Here is an 18,002-nt window from a genome sequence, read left to right as displayed (position 1 = left end):
TTACAGGCTGGCCGGGCTCTTCAGTGTGTGGATCGGAATCGCTGAAACGTCCCACAACGATTCAAAGCACCAGGGAGAGAGAAATCTTAGAGGATGGTAGTGTTAGCACCCGAACACGGAGTCGGACCAAAAATGTCTCATAGTTAGAAATTTACTGTACGGCTTTATGGGTGATTGGTGTGAGAGAAATGAGTTGCTTGACCAGAAACTATACGCTGCGTCGTGCTCAGAGATATTGATGATACTATAAGTTTGTGGGTGAGCGAACGCATTCAGGTAGAGACCAGCTACTTGATGTAATTAGACGTGAGTAATGCAATATAGTGACATGCTGGAGCAATATCGAAAAACGATGCCCTACCATGGGTGAAAGAAACCTGTAGTAATTTAGGACTTGGAGCATTCACTCTAATTTCATCAGATCGGCTGCTACCTGCACGGGCCTTATCTATGCTCTTTCTCTCAACTTTCCCGACCCTATTCATCTCGGGGATTCTGGAGCTGCAAATAGCCAGGACACTGGCTTTACAGCCTGGCTATGTGGTACTACTAAATAAGCTGCAAAGCGAGGGATTTACACCATGGGAGCTGAGATCATGTATTCGGAATATTGCTGGCAACATGAAGACCTCATCGTAGCCTCACATTTGGCTCAGGGAGACCGGAACGTCTTTATTACTCACCATATTTTCTCTGCAAAGAGCCCTGCACAAAGGACACCGATCGCCTCTTACCCTACAGTAAGACTAAAGAGACTAAGCGAATTAAAACACCATGAAGTGCTCCTTACGGTTACGAGACAAGATGTCCTTCGACTAATCCGTTGATGTACCACACACATGATGCGAAGAGCCGCCGAAGGGCCTGAGCCTATGAGGTCCTGGTGGTCTGCAGACTGCACAGATACATGAACTGGAGGGAGTAGAGGTCAATAGTAGATAATCTAAGCGGAAGAAGCCCCGGTCCTTCCAAGCGAGCTTTAACATGTCCACGGCAAGAAGAGAGTTGGTGTGGCTGTAGTTGCTCCCGTGAATCAACTTCACCCTCTGCATTTGTTACCCCTCTTGAACATCAATGTCACTTCACACTGTTGCAAGCCCTTCTGATACTGTTCTATTCGGCTAGGAGTTTCTCAATGGGAAGGAGATAGAAATATTCATTACTTTCTACTCTGATTCTCAATCTCACAACTTTCGACATAGGATTGTGGGAGACGGGCATGCAGCTAACGCCTTGGCTCATTGTTTTCTGTATTGTGTGCCTATAAATCGAGGTATATTCCCGGCACTAACATACCTGACGAGAATGTAGCCCAGCTGATAAGCGAACAGAACTGGATGATGAAGAAGCGGCTTTCGGCGTTAGAGGAAAAGTCTTCAGATCTGCCCTCACAGGAATACCCATAAGCAAATGAAGGTATGTTTCCAGCTCCGCCGTTGCAGCACAGGATCTAAAGCAGCTGATATGTGTGTAAGTTAGCATTTGGAATGATGGACTCGGGAATTTAAGAAGCCGGAGCCTGGAGCGCGGAGTTGAACCCGTAGGACCGCCTCAAGTTCGCAACATGTAATAACCCCGGGTTTCTCTAGTTTTCATTGCTATTCCATACTGGACTGCTCAACGCGTCCTTCGGTCGTTTCATTCTAGTTAAACGTTCCAGGGAAATGCCAGTTTTTCCCTGGGATTTATTCTCACCGCTCTCTACCTTATGTACCTCGCCCACAATGTCCTTTCTTTCTTCTGGACTTCCACACAAAACTGTATGCAATCTTCCCCCAAGCTTGCACCTCCTGAGTGCAAGGCTTTTGTTTGTTCATCTTCCTTGCACTATGTAGCCTTTCCAAGGCGCTGTTAATGCTACGAACTTTGCTGCCCAAGAGACCGATCCATAATTTCCTTCCCCCAAGTGTTATGCTCCAACTAATCAAAATCCTCTCATATTCATGCTGCTTGTCTTCTCTCAATCTCTTCGCAAGACTGGTTCTTACTACCCGTCTCCATTCTTATACATCAATTTGCGACGATTTCTTTGGCTGTATTTCAACTTCTTATGACAGTTGGTGCTGTCATAGTCACCAATATCACCATCATCCGGGCGGCGATCAACCCTCGGTCATGGCATCGGCGCTTTCGACGCTGACTACAACAATGATAGAGCAAACGTATTGCCGCTGTCGACAACAATATACGAGCCTCGCGTTCATTTATCAAATGCCGCCCTTCAAACTCGGCTTTTGGGAGATCGACGATGTCTTGAAAGCTCGGAGCAAGTGATTTATCGGGAGTGATGTTGGCGTGTGGTGCGACCGGTGGTTTCCTCCATATTTTGTCGGCGAACCCATTGGAAGGTTTGAGTAACAAAACCATATTAGCTGTTGCGTCTCTCGGTCATGCTCGTGACAAGATGATAAGAGGAGCATGACAGCAGGGGACAACAACACACCGACGAACCTACGGCCGCCGGTACGAAATGATGCTCAAATTCTTTTCTCGGTTGTGTAGCCGCGGCTAAACTTGGATTTTCCCCTCATACGATATAAACAGGCGACTGTTTCACCCTTGTCTACTTTGCTGGAAAACAACCACATACTGCGGTTGAATAAAAGAGGCCACCTGATTGCAAGGGCCAAACTAGCAATTTGAGCCTGAACAGGCGGTTTGGCCTGGATGAGATAAGCAGTCTCGTTCCAAAGTCCGTAAAAAGACCGGTAATAATAATAATCAGTGTACAGATAATATCTCTATTCTATCTCGGATTTCACAAACCTGTGGTGATTGGGAAATCCTAATTCAGAAAAGGAGTCTTTTATGTGGCACTAACTGGGTGGCCGGCCCGGGCGGGAACTAACGTTACTTGGTTAGTTATCCTCTATCTGCTAACTTAGCAGACCCCGCACTGTGGCACATGCACATACTTGTTGAAAGCAGTGACGGCGAAACCACATATGTATGGGAAACTCGCACAAGATCTCAATACTTCTTTGTTTTGTATGAATGTTTACATCTAGTCGCATTCTGCCTGTCAGCTGGTTTTGCTTACTCAACGATGGTCTAGGAAGCCGTATATGTGCATACACCGAGGCTTAGAGAGAGGCTTAGACGCAGGCTTTGATGTCTTGAAATCATGGCTTTTTAGATATATAGAGGTGAGTCAGAACGAACTCCAATGTTTTACCTTGGAAAGTCTCAGCATAGGGATACATTTACGTTGACCTCTTTGTGTGGTTTCTTATACTCTAGGATTGCATTACACCATCACAACTCAACCAGACTGTACGTTACCCATGAAGGCCGATACTGCGGGGTTCATTCACACCCCACTGGGTACTGATGAACACTACATCCGACTTCTCAAATTTGACTCTACCGCCCCAGAGAAACCTCTCAAATTCTCTCTCATAACATGCAAATTCGCAGAGAAACCTGCTCACAACAGCCTCTCCTATGAATGGGGAACTGTCGCAGCCGACCATCTGATCCTCGTCAACGATCGGCCCTTCTTCATCCGGGAGAACCTGCACAGCTTCCTGAAAGTGTTAGCCACCAGTGCTTACAGAGAGAATTATTTCTTCGCGGACGCAATTTGTATCAATCAGGTGGACATTCCCGAGCGTAACGTCCAGGTACAGCGAATGGGCGATCTTTATGCACAGGCAGAGAATGTGCTCGTCTGGCTTGGGCACTCTACAGCCGAGAGTGATTTTGTCTTCGATGTATGCATTGATTCAGTAGCGAACAGCACCATCGCCACGACCAAGCTGGGGGAGCAAAAGGATAGAATCGAGGCCCTTGATTTCAACGCGCCCGACGGACAGGCCCTGGATACAGTATACCAACGGTCATACTGGACAAGACTGTGGATCATCCAGGAGCTATTCCTCGCGCGAAACATTATCCTATTTTGTGGATCAAAGTCGACAACATGGTCAGTCTTTAGGCGGCTCCCGAGGTGGAACAAGGGCGAGTTTGTCCTGGGAGGCTTCACGGGAGTTGATATGGTCCTTGGGAGCACACCGGCCGGACGGCATGCAAGAGAAATTCTCAATGAGTTGGACAAGAGGCAACAGGGAAGAAGCACCTATGAAGACAAAGGGATCGTCGACTTGACTCTGAAATTTGGTCTGGCTCAGTGTTTCGATGTTCGCGATCGTGTCTATGGTCTGCTTGGTCTCGCTAGCGCATCCGGTAAACACGAGGAAGATGGAGGCCTTGAGGTCGTCGCGGACTATTCGGAGAGCCCAATGTGTCTATTCGTGCGCCTTTTGCGTACCATGCCACGTGAGCTCCGTATTGAAACCGCACTAAAGCTCTTCAACATTCTGAAGCTGCACCATGCTCACGAAAGTGCAATTGTTGGAAACATTCCAGACAGCGACAGCAACTTCAACATTTCTTTCGACGTCTATTTTACCCATATAGGACATCTCAGACATGTGACTCAAACCTCTCGACCTTCCTGCAGACCTTGCCGCAGCTGGGCAAGGCAATCTGTTCCATTTGTGATGAACGAGTCCCTGCACCAACAGCTGGCAGGAAAGACTTGCTCGCAGATAAAAACCGCTGAAAGTCAAAGTGCTATGGCCAGACATGGTGGCGGGCCTCTATATAAAATGATGTCTTATAACAGCTGCGTAACTGAGTCCGGCCCTTGTGAAGGAGATGAGGTTTTCCTTCTGGAAGGTACAAGTGTCGTCCTAATCCGACATCAAGATGATTCAGGTTCTACGCTACGTTACATGCGGGGTGTTCTCTGCAGCACAGAAAGGGAGCAAAGTATTCAGAGAGCCGGGGAATTGCTCGATAGCTGCCTCTCGTATTTACCATCTATCGATGAGGTATGTCTCAGGACTGAGAGGCATACGATATGGACTCTAGTGAGCCCGGTTGAGTTTGTCTATGAGGAGCTGAGTCTGCGACAGATTATATTGCTTCTGATATATACTGGACAACACAGCGATTATTGGAATCGGCGGTTAGAGGCTACTTCTAGCGACTAACGACCAGAAGGATGGGCGAACGTCTGTTACATATCCATATAGTATGAACGCGCAGTCTTTTAGAGGGCCCTGTTCAGCATCTTTTAATGTATTCTTATTTGAAAGACGAAGCTCAGATGCCATGTCGGTATGTATGTTACTTGCCTTGGGGAAATTTCACTGTATGCCGTATGTTGGTTAGGTCTGCATTAGACCAGGCATCAGCATCTTTCACGATAAGCTTCATCTGACAGAAATATGCAAGTATCCTCGCAAATATATTGTATATACCAGCACAAAGGATTCTGCCGACGGTATGCCACTTCATCCCGGCAGCAAAACGCTACTTGTAAATCTCAGACATAACTGCAATTTTACAGGCCATCTCTCCATCAGGGTTAAAATGAAGACTGAATTTTGGCTCGGGAGAAGACCATGGGTGTTTGTGTAGTAAATCAATACGTATTCACATCACTAAAAACCATCGCTTCGACAGGCCTGTGCAATATGCCGACGTGCATACACAATCATACTGTAAATTGGCTTATGAGGGTATTTCATGATGGTGGCTCAAGCTTCACAGGTTGCGACAAGCGTCTTCGTTATACAGGCGTCCTAGAGTATGATGGCTAAAAAAGGCGGAGACCTAGGGAAGAAACGTACACTTAGCAGGTGACAACAGTGAGCCATCTAGGGGATAGTGAATGGCCTAGCAGAAATTTGATTAAGCATAGTGATTGCTGATGAAGTACTTACTTCTATGTTCTTGCGCATCTGATGTATACTGTGTAATCCCCGATGTACTAGCCACAGCTCTAGCGGATCCAAATAATCCTGCGATTTGAAGCGAGCACCATACTGATACGTTCATCCTATGCGGGAGGCGACATTCTCTGACTCTATCCAGTTTACTGACACGAACTAAACACTAAGCCTCTCTAGGGAATTGACACTACTACACAACACGAAGGTGTGAGCTACGGCAAGACCGAGCTTAGATCCGTCGATCCGCGGACCGCTATCCGGAAGTTACTCTGGAATAGAGTGGCAAACTAGCGCCATGCATGATAATTCCGGCCCCATTCTCGCGATCCGGTAATACGGAAACAGATCGCCTTGCCTGAAGTTTAACATCAATCTATATACTGCACAGAGTTTGCAACCCGCAATAAATACAGACCTCTCCTATCTACGGAAACTATCAGTGCTGCGATGGATCCTGATACATTCCCCGAACCCCCGTCTCAAGCCATCAGTAAGTTGACCCGAACCCCTTATTTGACAGATCCGTATTCCGATGAGGTGCGCTAACCGGTCCGACAGACTGGTCTTCCCTTGGAAGCCAAAGCATTGAATGTATGTTGTATCTCTTGCTGACATTTCCCCAAATATCGAACCTCTATCATTAGAGCCAAGTTATATTCTGACTGATAAAGTTCCTACTTCCCATGTGGAGTGCACCTACTGCCAGACAACGGGTTCATGGGGCTCACCGACAGTGATCAATAACCCAAATCTTCAAATCAATGGCTTCGCCGTGGGAGTAAACTATGGGGGACCATATTATGAGTCCCTCACCGGTAAGTTACCTTCTGTTCCTCTTCCCACAAACGTAACTCGAGTTTACTGATCACGGCATCTGCTAAAAGCCCGACGCACGCGAGACAACCGCATCCTTCTCTTCCGGCCCCTTGATCATGCCCGTCACTTAGCCGATGCTACAGTGGCGGCAGGCATGACGGCTATCCCCGAGCACTTGTTCCTGACATGTGTTAGAAAAGCAGTAGCAATCAATACTTCCTATGTACCTCCGCCCCAGACGGACGCGGTGCTTTACATCCGCCCACTTCTGTTTGGGCCCAGCTTTCCTCGCATACGGGATTCCCCGCTGCAGTATACTTTCTGTGTGTTTGCCCGACCGGGTGTGGTGTACCCGCGGACAGCGGCGCAAAATGCAATAGTGCTGAGTGATATTGCTGCTCATAACGTCTCCACTACGATGGAAGGCCAGAAATGCTCCAGAAATGGGATATGGGACGACGGTTGGAAAAATGGACTGGAAGTAACAGCTCAGCCAGATGAACAACAGGCACAGCGAGACGTATACACTATGAAGCTCCGGCTGGAATACTCGCGACATGGGACATTTATCAATGGGTTTACGACGTCCGCGTTCCTTGGAGTGCAGGAGGAGCACGGTAGGTATACGTTGATGGTGCCGAGACATCCCAGCCGGAGCATCATTAGTGATACGTGCGTTGCGATTGCTATACGGCTTGGGTGGAAGGTGAAGGCTGGGCCGGTATGTATTGCGTTCAGTACATCGGCACCCTGGAAGACTTCGTTAGCGCCACTCTACTACGCATGGACTAATCATGAGGAACGGCGCTGCTCTGGTGCTATTCTAGATTCCGGTCGATGACATCGACACTCTTTCCGAAGTCATTGCCACAAGCACATGGCACTTGCTGCTCCCCATTCGACTAATCTTCTGTCCGTCGGCTAAGCAGACAGTAGTGTATCAAGCTGGGTCTCAGCACGCGGGCCCTGCGTGCCGGTTGCTGCGCAATGCGATGGCAAAAATCATGGGTGGGGATGTCTTAGACATATGGCAGTGGTGTGTGCCAGTGACGCAGCAGGATCGACATCCTGGCTGAGTGACGGAATGAATTGGATAGCGGTAGATCTACGCACATGAGTATCCTCGCTGCCAGTTGGATTTGACCTGTGATTCCGTCCCTCTCCCCTACCCCTTAGGCAGAAACAATGTCCGGGTGGCCCTGAGTCCCGAGGGTCTAGATTTGCCCTCCTCGACCGGTGCTTACGGTCTGCGTCTTAGCAAAGCTCATGCACCCCTCGTCGGTGTTTGTTTGTTATTCCGCTCAAGCAGAAATATTTAAGCTCAATTTTTGAGATTCTGTAGATCGTATGGTATCTTGAAAGCATCGATCATTGAGTAATCAATTTTTCAATGCGTCGCGACTCACACGGCGATGATCGTGTGGCCAGCCTGTCATACTTCAGTTTGCAACTGTCCTGAATTTCCCTCCCACTGGAATACGACGGTCCTCATTTGTGAATAATACTCGTATACGTAGTTACTCATGTGGGTAGGGCCACCGGTCGGGTTTTCAAGGTTTGGGCCATATCGGCGTCGCCAGTCGAAGGGATGCGGAGACCACTTGGGAGACCCTGAGCCAACGATTGCTGTCCAACGTAATGCACGGTTAGTTTGTGCAATTCTTTCGTCTTCTAATCATACTGGACGAAAGGACTACCTAGTTCCCAAATATTGCTGCATGTCCGGAGAGGGAAGGAATTCGCCACGTATGATCGCGGTGGGAATTTCGGCCAATTCCATACCAATAGACGAGCAAAACTGCCGGAGATCAGAAGGGGGAACGAGGGAGGAGCTGTGCTAGACCGGGCGCTGAAATAATCCAACTGTTTCGAAGAGATTTTTGTACTTATTTCTTTTTACTAATGGCGCCGTGCTAGGCCAGGGTATCTGGGCCTGGAGTGGGTCATTGGGCCTGGGCTGAGACTCACGGCCAGGCCTGATCCTAAAGGGTGGCTGGCCATGGTCTTCCCAGTCCGATCTAGGTGGCGTTCGATAGTGGATGACTGGATAGACGCAGATGTAATTCAGGGCAAGTAATTTATAATTCCTTGACCACACTCCTTCAAAAGCAGGTATGTAAATGGAATGGTGTCAATAACGTTCATGTAGTGGGGTGTGCCCGGTGATCCAGGCTGCATCGGAAATGTAACGTCGGTCCGGGGTGATTCCCTTAGTGCTGCGATCGGCACAGGACTTAAATGGATAGTCCCTTAACGGCTGTCTCACCCATACCCAGGGGCACATATCTGGGTAATTGATTCGGAGAGGTCCCAGGAAACCTGCCCATCGCACGACTGTGTGGTTCTGTGACCTTCAAAGCCCGAGGACAGACCGTGTGTGTCTGCGGCGGGACAGATTGACCAAGAGGATATTATATTCTAAACGATTACCCGACACTCACTGTTGGCGAAAAAAAGAAAAGAAAAAGCAACCCGTTCTCACTGGCGACCCGCGTGATACAGCAGACTATCGTCAAACGAACAGTGAAAGTATCTGCAAGTCTGACCGAGCGCGCTAATAGCGCCGGATGGACACATTTGCCCCACCAGTCGATGCGATCCTCGCCTGTCGATCTGTTGACCATTCGATTGGTGAAAGACGACCAGGTTGGCCTCTAGTGTCAACCTCTTTGGATGGAAAGTATCTCGACCCTGCTTTGTTTCAGGAATGCATCTTTCGTCCGCTACGATCAGAGATGGGCGACACACTACTGCAGTGACTGTACCCACTGTATTCAGCACGAAGAGCAGATGACGCTGCTGTTTGACGTAGTGGGGCTGGCTCGGCTGAGAATTATCCCAATTAATTGTGAGCAACCAAATCCCTAGAGGGGAAGAATGAGCACTCACAGTCCGCATACTGCCCCATGTCCTCGTGGTAAAGGTAGGAGGCGACAGTCCTCGCCTTTAATAGATCTGTGGTTCATCCTTCGATTGCGTCTTTGACGAGCATCTTTGCGTGATTTTGCAGTCGACAGACACCTGCTGTGCCGAGACTGGCCCCATGAGGCATCATGAATGGAATCCGCAAGGGTATTACACGACGAAGAGGCGCCTGTGAGCCGTGCAAGGCGCGAAAGACTCGCTGTCAGTTCCTGGCGTTTGCCCCGCCTCCCGCCCTCTTCCTTATCGCCCCCTTCTGATATGGTGGATTGTGGAACGTTCCAATATCGCTGACTTCCGCCCCCTTTATCCTTCAGCTAACCAACATTTAACACTATAGGTGATGGCGGAAATCCTTGCATGCACTGTCGGGTAAGTGCTCATGTTGCCCTGCAGGTCATTTGCTACGTATGCCTTCATAGTAACAGAGCAGCTCCCAGAGAAAGGATAGCTCGTGCACCTATTTACGAGGGCCAGCATCAACAAGGTCCATCTCCACGCCTTCGCAGCTCAGTCCTGCCTTGAGTCTATTTGAGCGTGACGCGGATCTGTCGTTACGGCAGTCAATCAGTCCCCAGGAATGGTTGGAGACAGTTGCTCCGGGGGCTCTAGACCTGCCCTGTTGGGACCTTCCCGATATATCTTGCAACCCTTGCCCGGACTGGTCGGCTGAGGGCTCGATGCCTGGAGGTCAATCCGAATCCGAGTCGAGCCCTGCTACTCTTCCCCCCAATTACGGTGACCCATCAGTGACCCGGTCGGATCATGAGCACGGGGGTGACAGAACCTTTTCTATCCATATGGTAAGGCCATATTAGGTTGTGGGAGTAGTATTACGACCAAGGCTAATTCTTCGACAGCTGCAAAAGGAGTTTCAAAGTACGGTAATTCCCGGAACTTGGAATCACACCTGGAATGCTCATTGTCTGGACAGCTCGCCAAGTAACATTGGGCTTCGACATTCCTTCGCTTTATTCCTCCCTTCCTCTGGTTGAGAGTGATCCGCCACGAACCGAAAACATAAAACGAGCTGTAGAGCTTCTCAACTGCGACATTGTGGGGGGTGACAAAACATGCTATGTATTGCCCGACTGTCACAAACCATCGATGGGGCCGATGCTCGACAGTGAACCTCGAATCAGTAGCTACATCCAAGGTACGGACAAGTTAGCTTCCAACGACCCTACAGTTATGTGGGAGTACAAACAGTATGAAACTGATAATTTACAGCATGTTTTGAATCACCCGGGTAAGTTGTCTGCGGCTTACGGGGAGCTTGACTGGATCCGGCTGATAGAATGTAGTGCCGGTGTCAATATGTTCCTGAGTATGGCAAGTGCCCAGGAGTGCGTGGACGCTGTGCTGAGGTCCGACTGCTCAAATCGAGCCACGGTGGTGGTAGCCTATGCTGTCCTGGCGCTGGGATGCTACCTTGTAAGCATACAATCGGGTATTAGGAGTGCCGTTGAAGGCATAACACGGGCCACTGGATATTTTCGTCGAGCGTTGTCTGAACTGAATTGTCTTTCCATGGATAATGTGACTGTCCGGACGCTTCAGGCAAGTCCTTTCCCACAATTTTCAGGTCAACAAAACTGACTATTTCATCCAGGGAATTTTGATCATGGTGAGCTTCCTGAATGATAAAGCAGAGGACATTAGCGCTAATCATTCCGTAGGTCATCTTCGCCGACAAGTCCGCTCATCACTCCAGGTCCCGTCTTGTCACCCTTGGTGTCCAGTGCGTGCAAGATTTGGGACTTCACAGCTCTCGACGTCTGCGACAACTTTCCACCGGGACCGACGAACGATTGCTCAAGAATGCCTTTTGGGCTCTCTATGCTATTGAAAAAGCCGATGCGGTCGGCACGGGTCGCGGTTCGGTGAGAGTCCCTCCCCGCTTACACACATAGAGAAAAGACAATTTAATATTGAAGGCTCCCAGATTATGTGCGACAAGCACACCGACCATTCGCCCAGCGATGCGCTTCAGCACCCAGATGAAGCGCGGTTGACGCTTCAATGCTTGTACGGGTGCCTCTGCGATCGTGTGATAGATTCACTCTTTAGCCAGGCGGCCCTCCGAGTTACACGCGCTGACATGTGCCGTCAAATCGAAGATGCATATTGCCTGGTTCAAGCATGGTTGGGTATCTTCCAGACATATAATAACTCGCTCAATACTCCCGCAGGACGCTTCTCCTGCCTTGGGGAGCAGGCGGAGGCCGAGACCCATTTGAGCTCTTACTTCCTCATCTTCCTAATTCACGGAAAATGGCTCCATCTGGCCCAGCAGGGACTGGATCCTGAGGAGGCAGAGGCCTATGAGCGAAGTGAAACACGATGTCTCGCAGCTGCTCGATCGGTTTTAGAACAATGCAGCCAGCAGACCCATGCTCAGATGCTGGCGAACATGTAAGACCATGGAAATAGCCTCCTGAGAAGCTAGTCGACTAACCACGAAAGATAGGAAGTTTCGTTCGCTTCCCAAAATCGCGGCATGTATTCTCATTCTTACGGAGCAGTCATGCGACCGATCGGATGAGCAGCAGATGTACCTGAACATGGCGTGTGGGTTTTATAGTCGTCTTGCCATCTTCATGCCGGTTCAGTTGAGTCCACTAATGGAAATGGTGGATCGGATGGATACACCTACATGGCAATGACTGAGACGGGCGAATATCATTGTACGTTAACGAACATCAGTCAATGAGATACCTGTAGGACACGAGCAAGAAGCATGACGATGTCATCATAATAAAAACACCAAACGTGCACAACAGTAGTCTGTCGATCACGACCCGTTCTTATCTTATCACCCCAAAGGTAAACCCACAAGGTCCTTCATTCGTTTGCTCGTCACGACCACATATTATGGTTTTCACAAAGGAAATAGTCTTGAACATTTCCAGAGATTTTTGATGGTTCAACTTCTAGAAAAGAATGTTTTCATCCAGCAGCACTCCTGGATACGGGCATGCGTCTAAGGATGTGACCACAACATGGAGGATGTAAGACCTACCATTGTAGAAAAGTCCTCGAAATGTCACCACTGATAACTTACAACCAGAGCCGATTCTCGAGTCCTCCCTCTTCTCACCATCGGCTTCGCAACCTACCAGATCGACCGCACCAACATCGCCAGTGCTCTAACTGGAGGCTTCGCATCGGACATTGGCGTAGGCCAAGACATGATTAACTTGGGAAATCAGCTGATGTTCTTGGGCGTGATTATCCTGGAAATACCATCCAATATGGTTCTACAGAAGGTACTGATCTTACACTGTCCCCAGAGACATGAGATATGAAGCTAAATAAGCCCGATTGAATGTGTACTAGGTGGGGCCCCGCCGCTGGATCAGCTCCCAAGTGTGCATCTTCGGTGTCATTGCCGCACTGCAGATCTTCATTCGGAACAAGACTGGTTTCTTGCTTACGCGAAGCATCTTGGGTCTCTCGGAGGCGGGGTATATCCCGGCTGCTATGTATACCCTTTCGACGTGGTATACGAGAGAAGAATTGACCAAACGCATCGCGGTTTTCTTTTTCGGAATGTTTGGGGGTGCTGCAGTCTCGCCGTTACTTGGTGCTGCGTTACTCAAGTTGGATGGGAAGGGGGGGTTGCATGGTTGGCAATGGATTTTCTTACGTGAGACATCTAGTTCCTCGCGATTAATCATTGTTGAACCCTACTGATATCCATAGTCGAAGGAATATGGTCAGCGCTTATGGCGTTCGCTTTGTTCACGCTACTGCCGGAGAGAGAAAGCATTACTGCCGAAAATTCCGATGAAGAGTCTGCCGGCAAATGTCAATCATGGAACGGGCCCACCTCGAAAACACTGCCCGTCAAGGTAGTATGGCAAACGCTAACAAACTATACCAAGTGGCCTCATTTCCTCGCCACGGCATGTGTCTTCGCAACGTGGAGTCCCCTCACTACGTATACCCCGACGATCATCATGTCATTGGGGTTCTCTCGGATCCAGGCAAACGCTCTCGCCGCGATAGGGAGCTTGCTTACACTGCCTGTCATTGTCTTTTTCGCTTGTCTGAGTGATTGGTCACGCCGTCGAGGGATGAGCGTTATGCTCGCAGTTGCTGTATATCTTGTTTCGCTTATTCTGCTGCGAGCTTTGCAGGCGCGCGTCGATAGATGGGGACGGTTTGGCCTCTGGACGACTGTAAATGGGCTGGCGGTCGGGTATCATCCGGTTCATAACGCGTGGATTCAGGTTAATTGCTCAAGTCCTGGAGAGAGGAGCGTTAGTGTGGCGTGAGTTTATACTTCGTGTTTTACATCCTGCAATATTTACTAACCAGATGGGTAGGATGTGTACGTTAACATTGTTTCTGAAGATCGGGTGTGCGAACGCTGACTGTGATTTACAGTTGTCATGTCTGCCACGGCTGGTCTCATGGCTGGGACGCAGATCTTCCGACATGATGATGGTTTGAATGGGTAAGTCGTCATTGGGTAACAGATGAAACTATATAAACTGATGAGACCGATATAGCTATCCCAGGGGAATACTAATCATGATAATCTTGGTTTTATCTGGCTTAATCTTGGTTGCTATCCAAAGCGCAATATACCGGGGACTAAACCGTTTTAGCAAGAGTCATATCGCCCAGGAGACCTGATGGATCAGCGTCGAAAACCAAACATTCCAAATTATCTGCTAAGCCCACAAGAGCAACCTCTACACAACCTCATTCCCTCCACTCTCGATATTTTCCTGCTCTTCCCTCTTCTTCGCTACCGTCTTAACCGACTTCCACTCTGGCACAAACGTAGCTAAAACCGCCACCGCCGCCAACGCAACCGAGATATAAAACGTCCTCACCAACGCACCATTATACGCCTCCAATGCCTCTCCCATATACTTCGGGGGCACTAAGTTCCTAACATCTGTCGCTCCCGCAGCGGCTACACTGCTCGCATCTACACCCGGAATATTCCTACCTGTCAATCTCTTCACCAGCTCATGCTGAAACCCATTCTGCGCCACAATAAGGAAGACAGCACCACCCAGCGTCTGATAGAATATCATAAGCGCTGTACCAACAGGAACGTCTTCTGAGGGCAGCGAAGCCTGCATAGCGAGGACGGTTTGCTGCGCGCCCATGCCAATCCCGGCGCCCATAATAACTTGGTATCCGGCCCATTTTACGGTCCCCGTGTCCGGAGTGAATGTCGTCATGAGGGCAGCGCTGATGAGCACCAGAATACAGCCCATGATCATAGTAGGAGTGTAGTACCCCATGGCGGAGACTAGGGCACCACTGAGAATGGAGAGCACGATAAGCGATACGAGCATGGGGAGGTTCATGATTCCCGATCGTACGGCGGAGACACCTTTGATTACTTGGAACCAGATTGGAAGCTGTTGGGAAACAGATGTCTGTTAGCGTGATGAAGAACTATGTTGTTGTCGTTGTCGCGAGGAGACATGATGATGAGGACTTGCATAATAAACGAGAATATAAAATGCGGCTCCAAGCATAGCGCTATACAGGCCGCAGCTCCAGACATTGCGGTTCCCAGCTACTCGTGGTGGGAACATTGCCATTTCTTTCTTCCTGCTCTGCACTATGCAGAAGACAATTAAGGTGACGCCGAAGATCACGATCAGGGCGACGATACGCCCGTTACTCCAGGACCACTTTGCCCCTCCCCATTCGATAGCGAGGAGGAGGCAGATAATGCTTGCACTGAAGAGTACCGTGCCTTCAATATCGAACTGGGTCAGGCGTTGCTTTAGTGGGCTACCCTTCATAGCGTCAGGGACGAAGGCAGGAGGTGGTGCATGGAATAGGAGAAGGATAGCCACGGCGCCGACTCCGCCCAGAGGGAGATTAATGTAGAAGCACCATCGCCAGGTGACTCTGTCCGTGAAAGCCCCACCCAATCTATGATTGATTTGTTTGTCAGCATTGAACTGTATACTTTACTGGAGAGACATGTCGAGGAAAGGGAAATATCTGACAATGGCCCAGCCACGGCTGCAGCACCCTTCAACCCTCCCAAAATACCTAAAGCTGTTGCCTGCAACTGCAAAGACATACTAGCAGCAATGAGTAAGATGGTGCCCGAAAGAAGTCCCGCCGAGCCTATTCCTGTAATAGCCCGTCCAAGTATCAAGCCAACCGAGGTGGGAGTTGCCGCTGACACTACGGACCCAATTTCGAAGATTACCAGATTTATCAGGTAAACCCATTTGATGGAGAACATGGTGCAAAGCCGACCGTGGAGGATCTGCGTGGCGCACATGGTCAGTAAATAGACTGAGCTGTACCATCCCATATCGTTGAGGGAATGGAAATCGTCCGTGATGACGGGGAGAGCAGGTGCCAGGATTGTGTTGTCCTGCCATAGTATCAACGCATTAGCTCTGCGTTTGTGTAACCGAGATTTCTGAAGCAGAATAAATATGAAATAATACCAGGGCAACTGCAAACATCACCAGATACAATGCCAATAGTATCGCAATCTGGCGCCATTTTGTCGGTGCGCTCGTGTAGGTGAGAGTTTCGTGCGCGATTTTCTCGGTGTCACTAGCCCTGTCCTCAACGCCGGGGGAATTTGCTGCAGAGACCGACATAATCTGAGAATATAGAATTGTGCTGAAAATGTGCAGTGGTCCCTTTCCAAATGATCATATACGATGGGGTGATCTGGAGTCTATCGTCTGTGGAGCGGATTTCCGGCCGGACTCGGGCCTGCAGCTCGGTCCGCAGATGGAAATTAATTGACGCACTATCACCAACCGGACCGGAATGGCTTCACCACATACAACATAAGTTCAACCCGTGGAACAGCTGAAGTCTTCATCCACTGGGCTTTGTGTTAAATTGTTCCGATAATACGTGTAACTCCGTACATAAGAAATCCAGCAGATACCCCAATCACCCCACGCATCCTGCACCACCGCAATGCCAGTCTACACAACCCCTGACTACTATACTACTTTCCCTGGGAATGCTCGATCGTCAACTGCACCGCAACTGCTGAAGCCACAAACGTGGCATTGCTAGCAGCATTGGGAACGTCCTTCGCCACGGAGGCATGATCCCCCGCCACAAACACCCCCGGCACCGTGGTCTCCATCGTGACATCCTTTTGCTTATAAATCCCACTTTCATCCAGCTCCAGTCCCAGCTGGCTGCTCCAATCATTTGTCATGACTGTATCCGGCATATGCGTGAGAAACCCCATATCTACATAGCTATTAGGATTCTCACTTCCGACTGGCTGTCCCAGCCAGACTCGCAGGATGTCTCGCGAATCCTCAGCAGCCGACACAACTCGTTCAAATGAACAAATCGGGCGAGATTCAATATTGAATCCTCGCGCTTCCGCGCCGGCCTCTTGTAGAGCGACCGTAGTCTCTTCATTGCCGTGGGTGAATAATGTTACTTTCTCGGCGAAACGACGAACCATCTGCCCGAGGATCAGGCCCACAGAGGGATTAGTGTGTAGTTGCGAGCTCTCTGCTACAAGTAGGCCTGCATTCGGTGCGCCACGCTCCTCATAACCATGGCAGAAAAGGCAGTGGAAGATGAGCTGGCCCCAGTTCTCAGCGTACCCCTCAATGGCAGGCATGATGTCGCGTATTCCCGTAGCGAGAACAAGTTTTGAGCCCTGATATGCAGTTCCATCTTCATCAGTAATTTCGAAGCGTGTTCCTATCCCGTCGTGGGGTAGCTTGCGCGCTTGGGTGATCTTCTTGTTGATGATGGTATTGGTGGTGTATCGATGCAAGAGGGTGTCGTGGATGGCGGAGCGGAAACGTGCAGGTTCCACATGCTAACGGCAACGCAGGAGTAGTTAGCATGTTGTATGCTGGATAGGTAAGAGGATGAATTAACTTACATCAAATCCGAGGACATTGTGCATATGGGATGTCTGGCGGTTGCGATGCTCCTGACTGTCGAACAAAAGTACCGAATGGAGCTTGCGGGATAACGCCAGGGCCGTGGCGAGGCCGGCGGGACCGCCTCCGATGATGAGCACGTCGGCTGTGGAGGCCATACTTATTTCCCGTTTGCAGTTCCTTTTCTCCTTGATAGCTGCGGAATGGAATAAATTGAGCTAATCAACATCTTGAAGGGTGCGAAAACAAGAGGGGATCGCAAAGTCCGTTAAGTAGGGCTTCAGTCCGGTTTGGGATCTCGGACCGCGGATTACCGTCACGTTACAGTTGCTCTCCACTGTTTTCCGGCGTGATTCCGATGCAACTTCGCTTTCAGCTCTGCACCAACGGAATTCGTATTGGCTCGTTTTATTAGCTAGTGTGTCTAGTCAACTGCAGCTCAGCCGCAGATCCGATTCAATTCTGTTTGCTTACCCTGGTTGGTATTGCGTTAGTGGCACGGACGCCGACAGCTGGACAACCGGTTATAGTACCAAGTGATGGATAAATATATATAGTGCGAATAAGTACTACTACACTATGATGACAGTGACCATTGGGAAATCAATTTCCAGTATCCAATAGCTTCATCTTTTTCTTGGTCGTA

General features: G+C 49.4%; 5 protein-coding genes across 5 annotated transcripts; 3 read left to right on the top strand and 2 right to left on the bottom strand.

The window, feature by feature from the left end:
• Positions 1-3,284: 3,284 nt before the first annotated feature.
• On the top strand, positions 3,285-4,997 carry BDQ94DRAFT_185968 (HET domain-containing protein; the record flags this gene model as incomplete). Its single annotated transcript, XM_026775020.1, has 1 exon — positions 3,285-4,997. The coding sequence occupies one exon, from the start codon at positions 3,285-3,287 to the stop codon at positions 4,995-4,997; it is 1,713 nt and encodes a 570-aa protein (XP_026628981.1).
• Positions 4,998-6,176: 1,179 nt separating this feature from the next.
• On the top strand, positions 6,177-7,867 carry BDQ94DRAFT_185966 (D-aminoacid aminotransferase-like PLP-dependent enzyme). Its single transcript, XM_026775019.1, has 5 exons — positions 6,177-6,231; positions 6,300-6,332; positions 6,413-6,556; positions 6,626-7,278; positions 7,385-7,867. The coding sequence occupies exons 1-5, from the start codon at positions 6,189-6,191 to the stop codon at positions 7,631-7,633; spliced, it is 1,122 nt and encodes a 373-aa protein (XP_026628980.1). The 5' UTR covers positions 6,177-6,188; the 3' UTR covers positions 7,634-7,867.
• A 1,743-nt stretch (positions 7,868-9,610) lies between these two features.
• On the top strand, positions 9,611-14,123 carry BDQ94DRAFT_158117 (MFS transporter/fungal specific transcription factor domain-containing protein; the record flags this gene model as incomplete). Its single annotated transcript, XM_026768883.1, has 14 exons — positions 9,611-9,687; positions 9,913-10,282; positions 10,340-10,358; positions 10,414-10,635; positions 10,710-10,728; positions 10,784-11,024; positions 11,159-11,362; positions 11,425-11,894; positions 11,950-12,033; positions 12,550-12,748; positions 12,819-13,128; positions 13,185-13,748; positions 13,872-13,941; positions 13,997-14,123. The coding sequence occupies 14 exons, from the start codon at positions 9,611-9,613 to the stop codon at positions 14,121-14,123; spliced, it is 2,976 nt and encodes a 991-aa protein (XP_026628979.1).
• A 59-nt stretch (positions 14,124-14,182) lies between these two features.
• Positions 14,183-16,084, bottom strand: BDQ94DRAFT_168273 (MDR family MFS transporter; the record flags this gene model as incomplete). The annotated part of the gene is made up of 4 exons (XM_026771011.1): positions 14,183-14,866; positions 14,960-15,392; positions 15,470-15,849; positions 15,926-16,084. The coding sequence occupies 4 exons, from the start codon at positions 16,082-16,084 to the stop codon at positions 14,183-14,185; spliced, it is 1,656 nt and encodes a 551-aa protein (XP_026628978.1).
• A 236-nt stretch (positions 16,085-16,320) lies between these two features.
• Positions 16,321-17,514, bottom strand: BDQ94DRAFT_185961 (NAD(P)/FAD-dependent oxidoreductase; the record flags this gene model as incomplete). Its single annotated transcript, XM_026775018.1, has 2 exons — positions 16,321-17,289; positions 17,356-17,514. The coding sequence occupies 2 exons, from the start codon at positions 17,512-17,514 to the stop codon at positions 16,447-16,449; spliced, it is 1,002 nt and encodes a 333-aa protein (XP_026628977.1). The 3' UTR covers positions 16,321-16,446.
• Between the last annotated feature and the right edge of the window lie 488 nt (positions 17,515-18,002).

This window comes from Aspergillus welwitschiae (genome assembly GCF_003344945.1).
Source record: "Aspergillus welwitschiae strain CBS 139.54b unplaced genomic scaffold BDQ94scaffold_8, whole genome shotgun sequence".
NCBI classification, from domain to species: domain Eukaryota; kingdom Fungi; phylum Ascomycota; class Eurotiomycetes; order Eurotiales; family Aspergillaceae; genus Aspergillus; species Aspergillus welwitschiae.
This window is presented reverse-complemented; position numbering and strand designations above follow the sequence as displayed.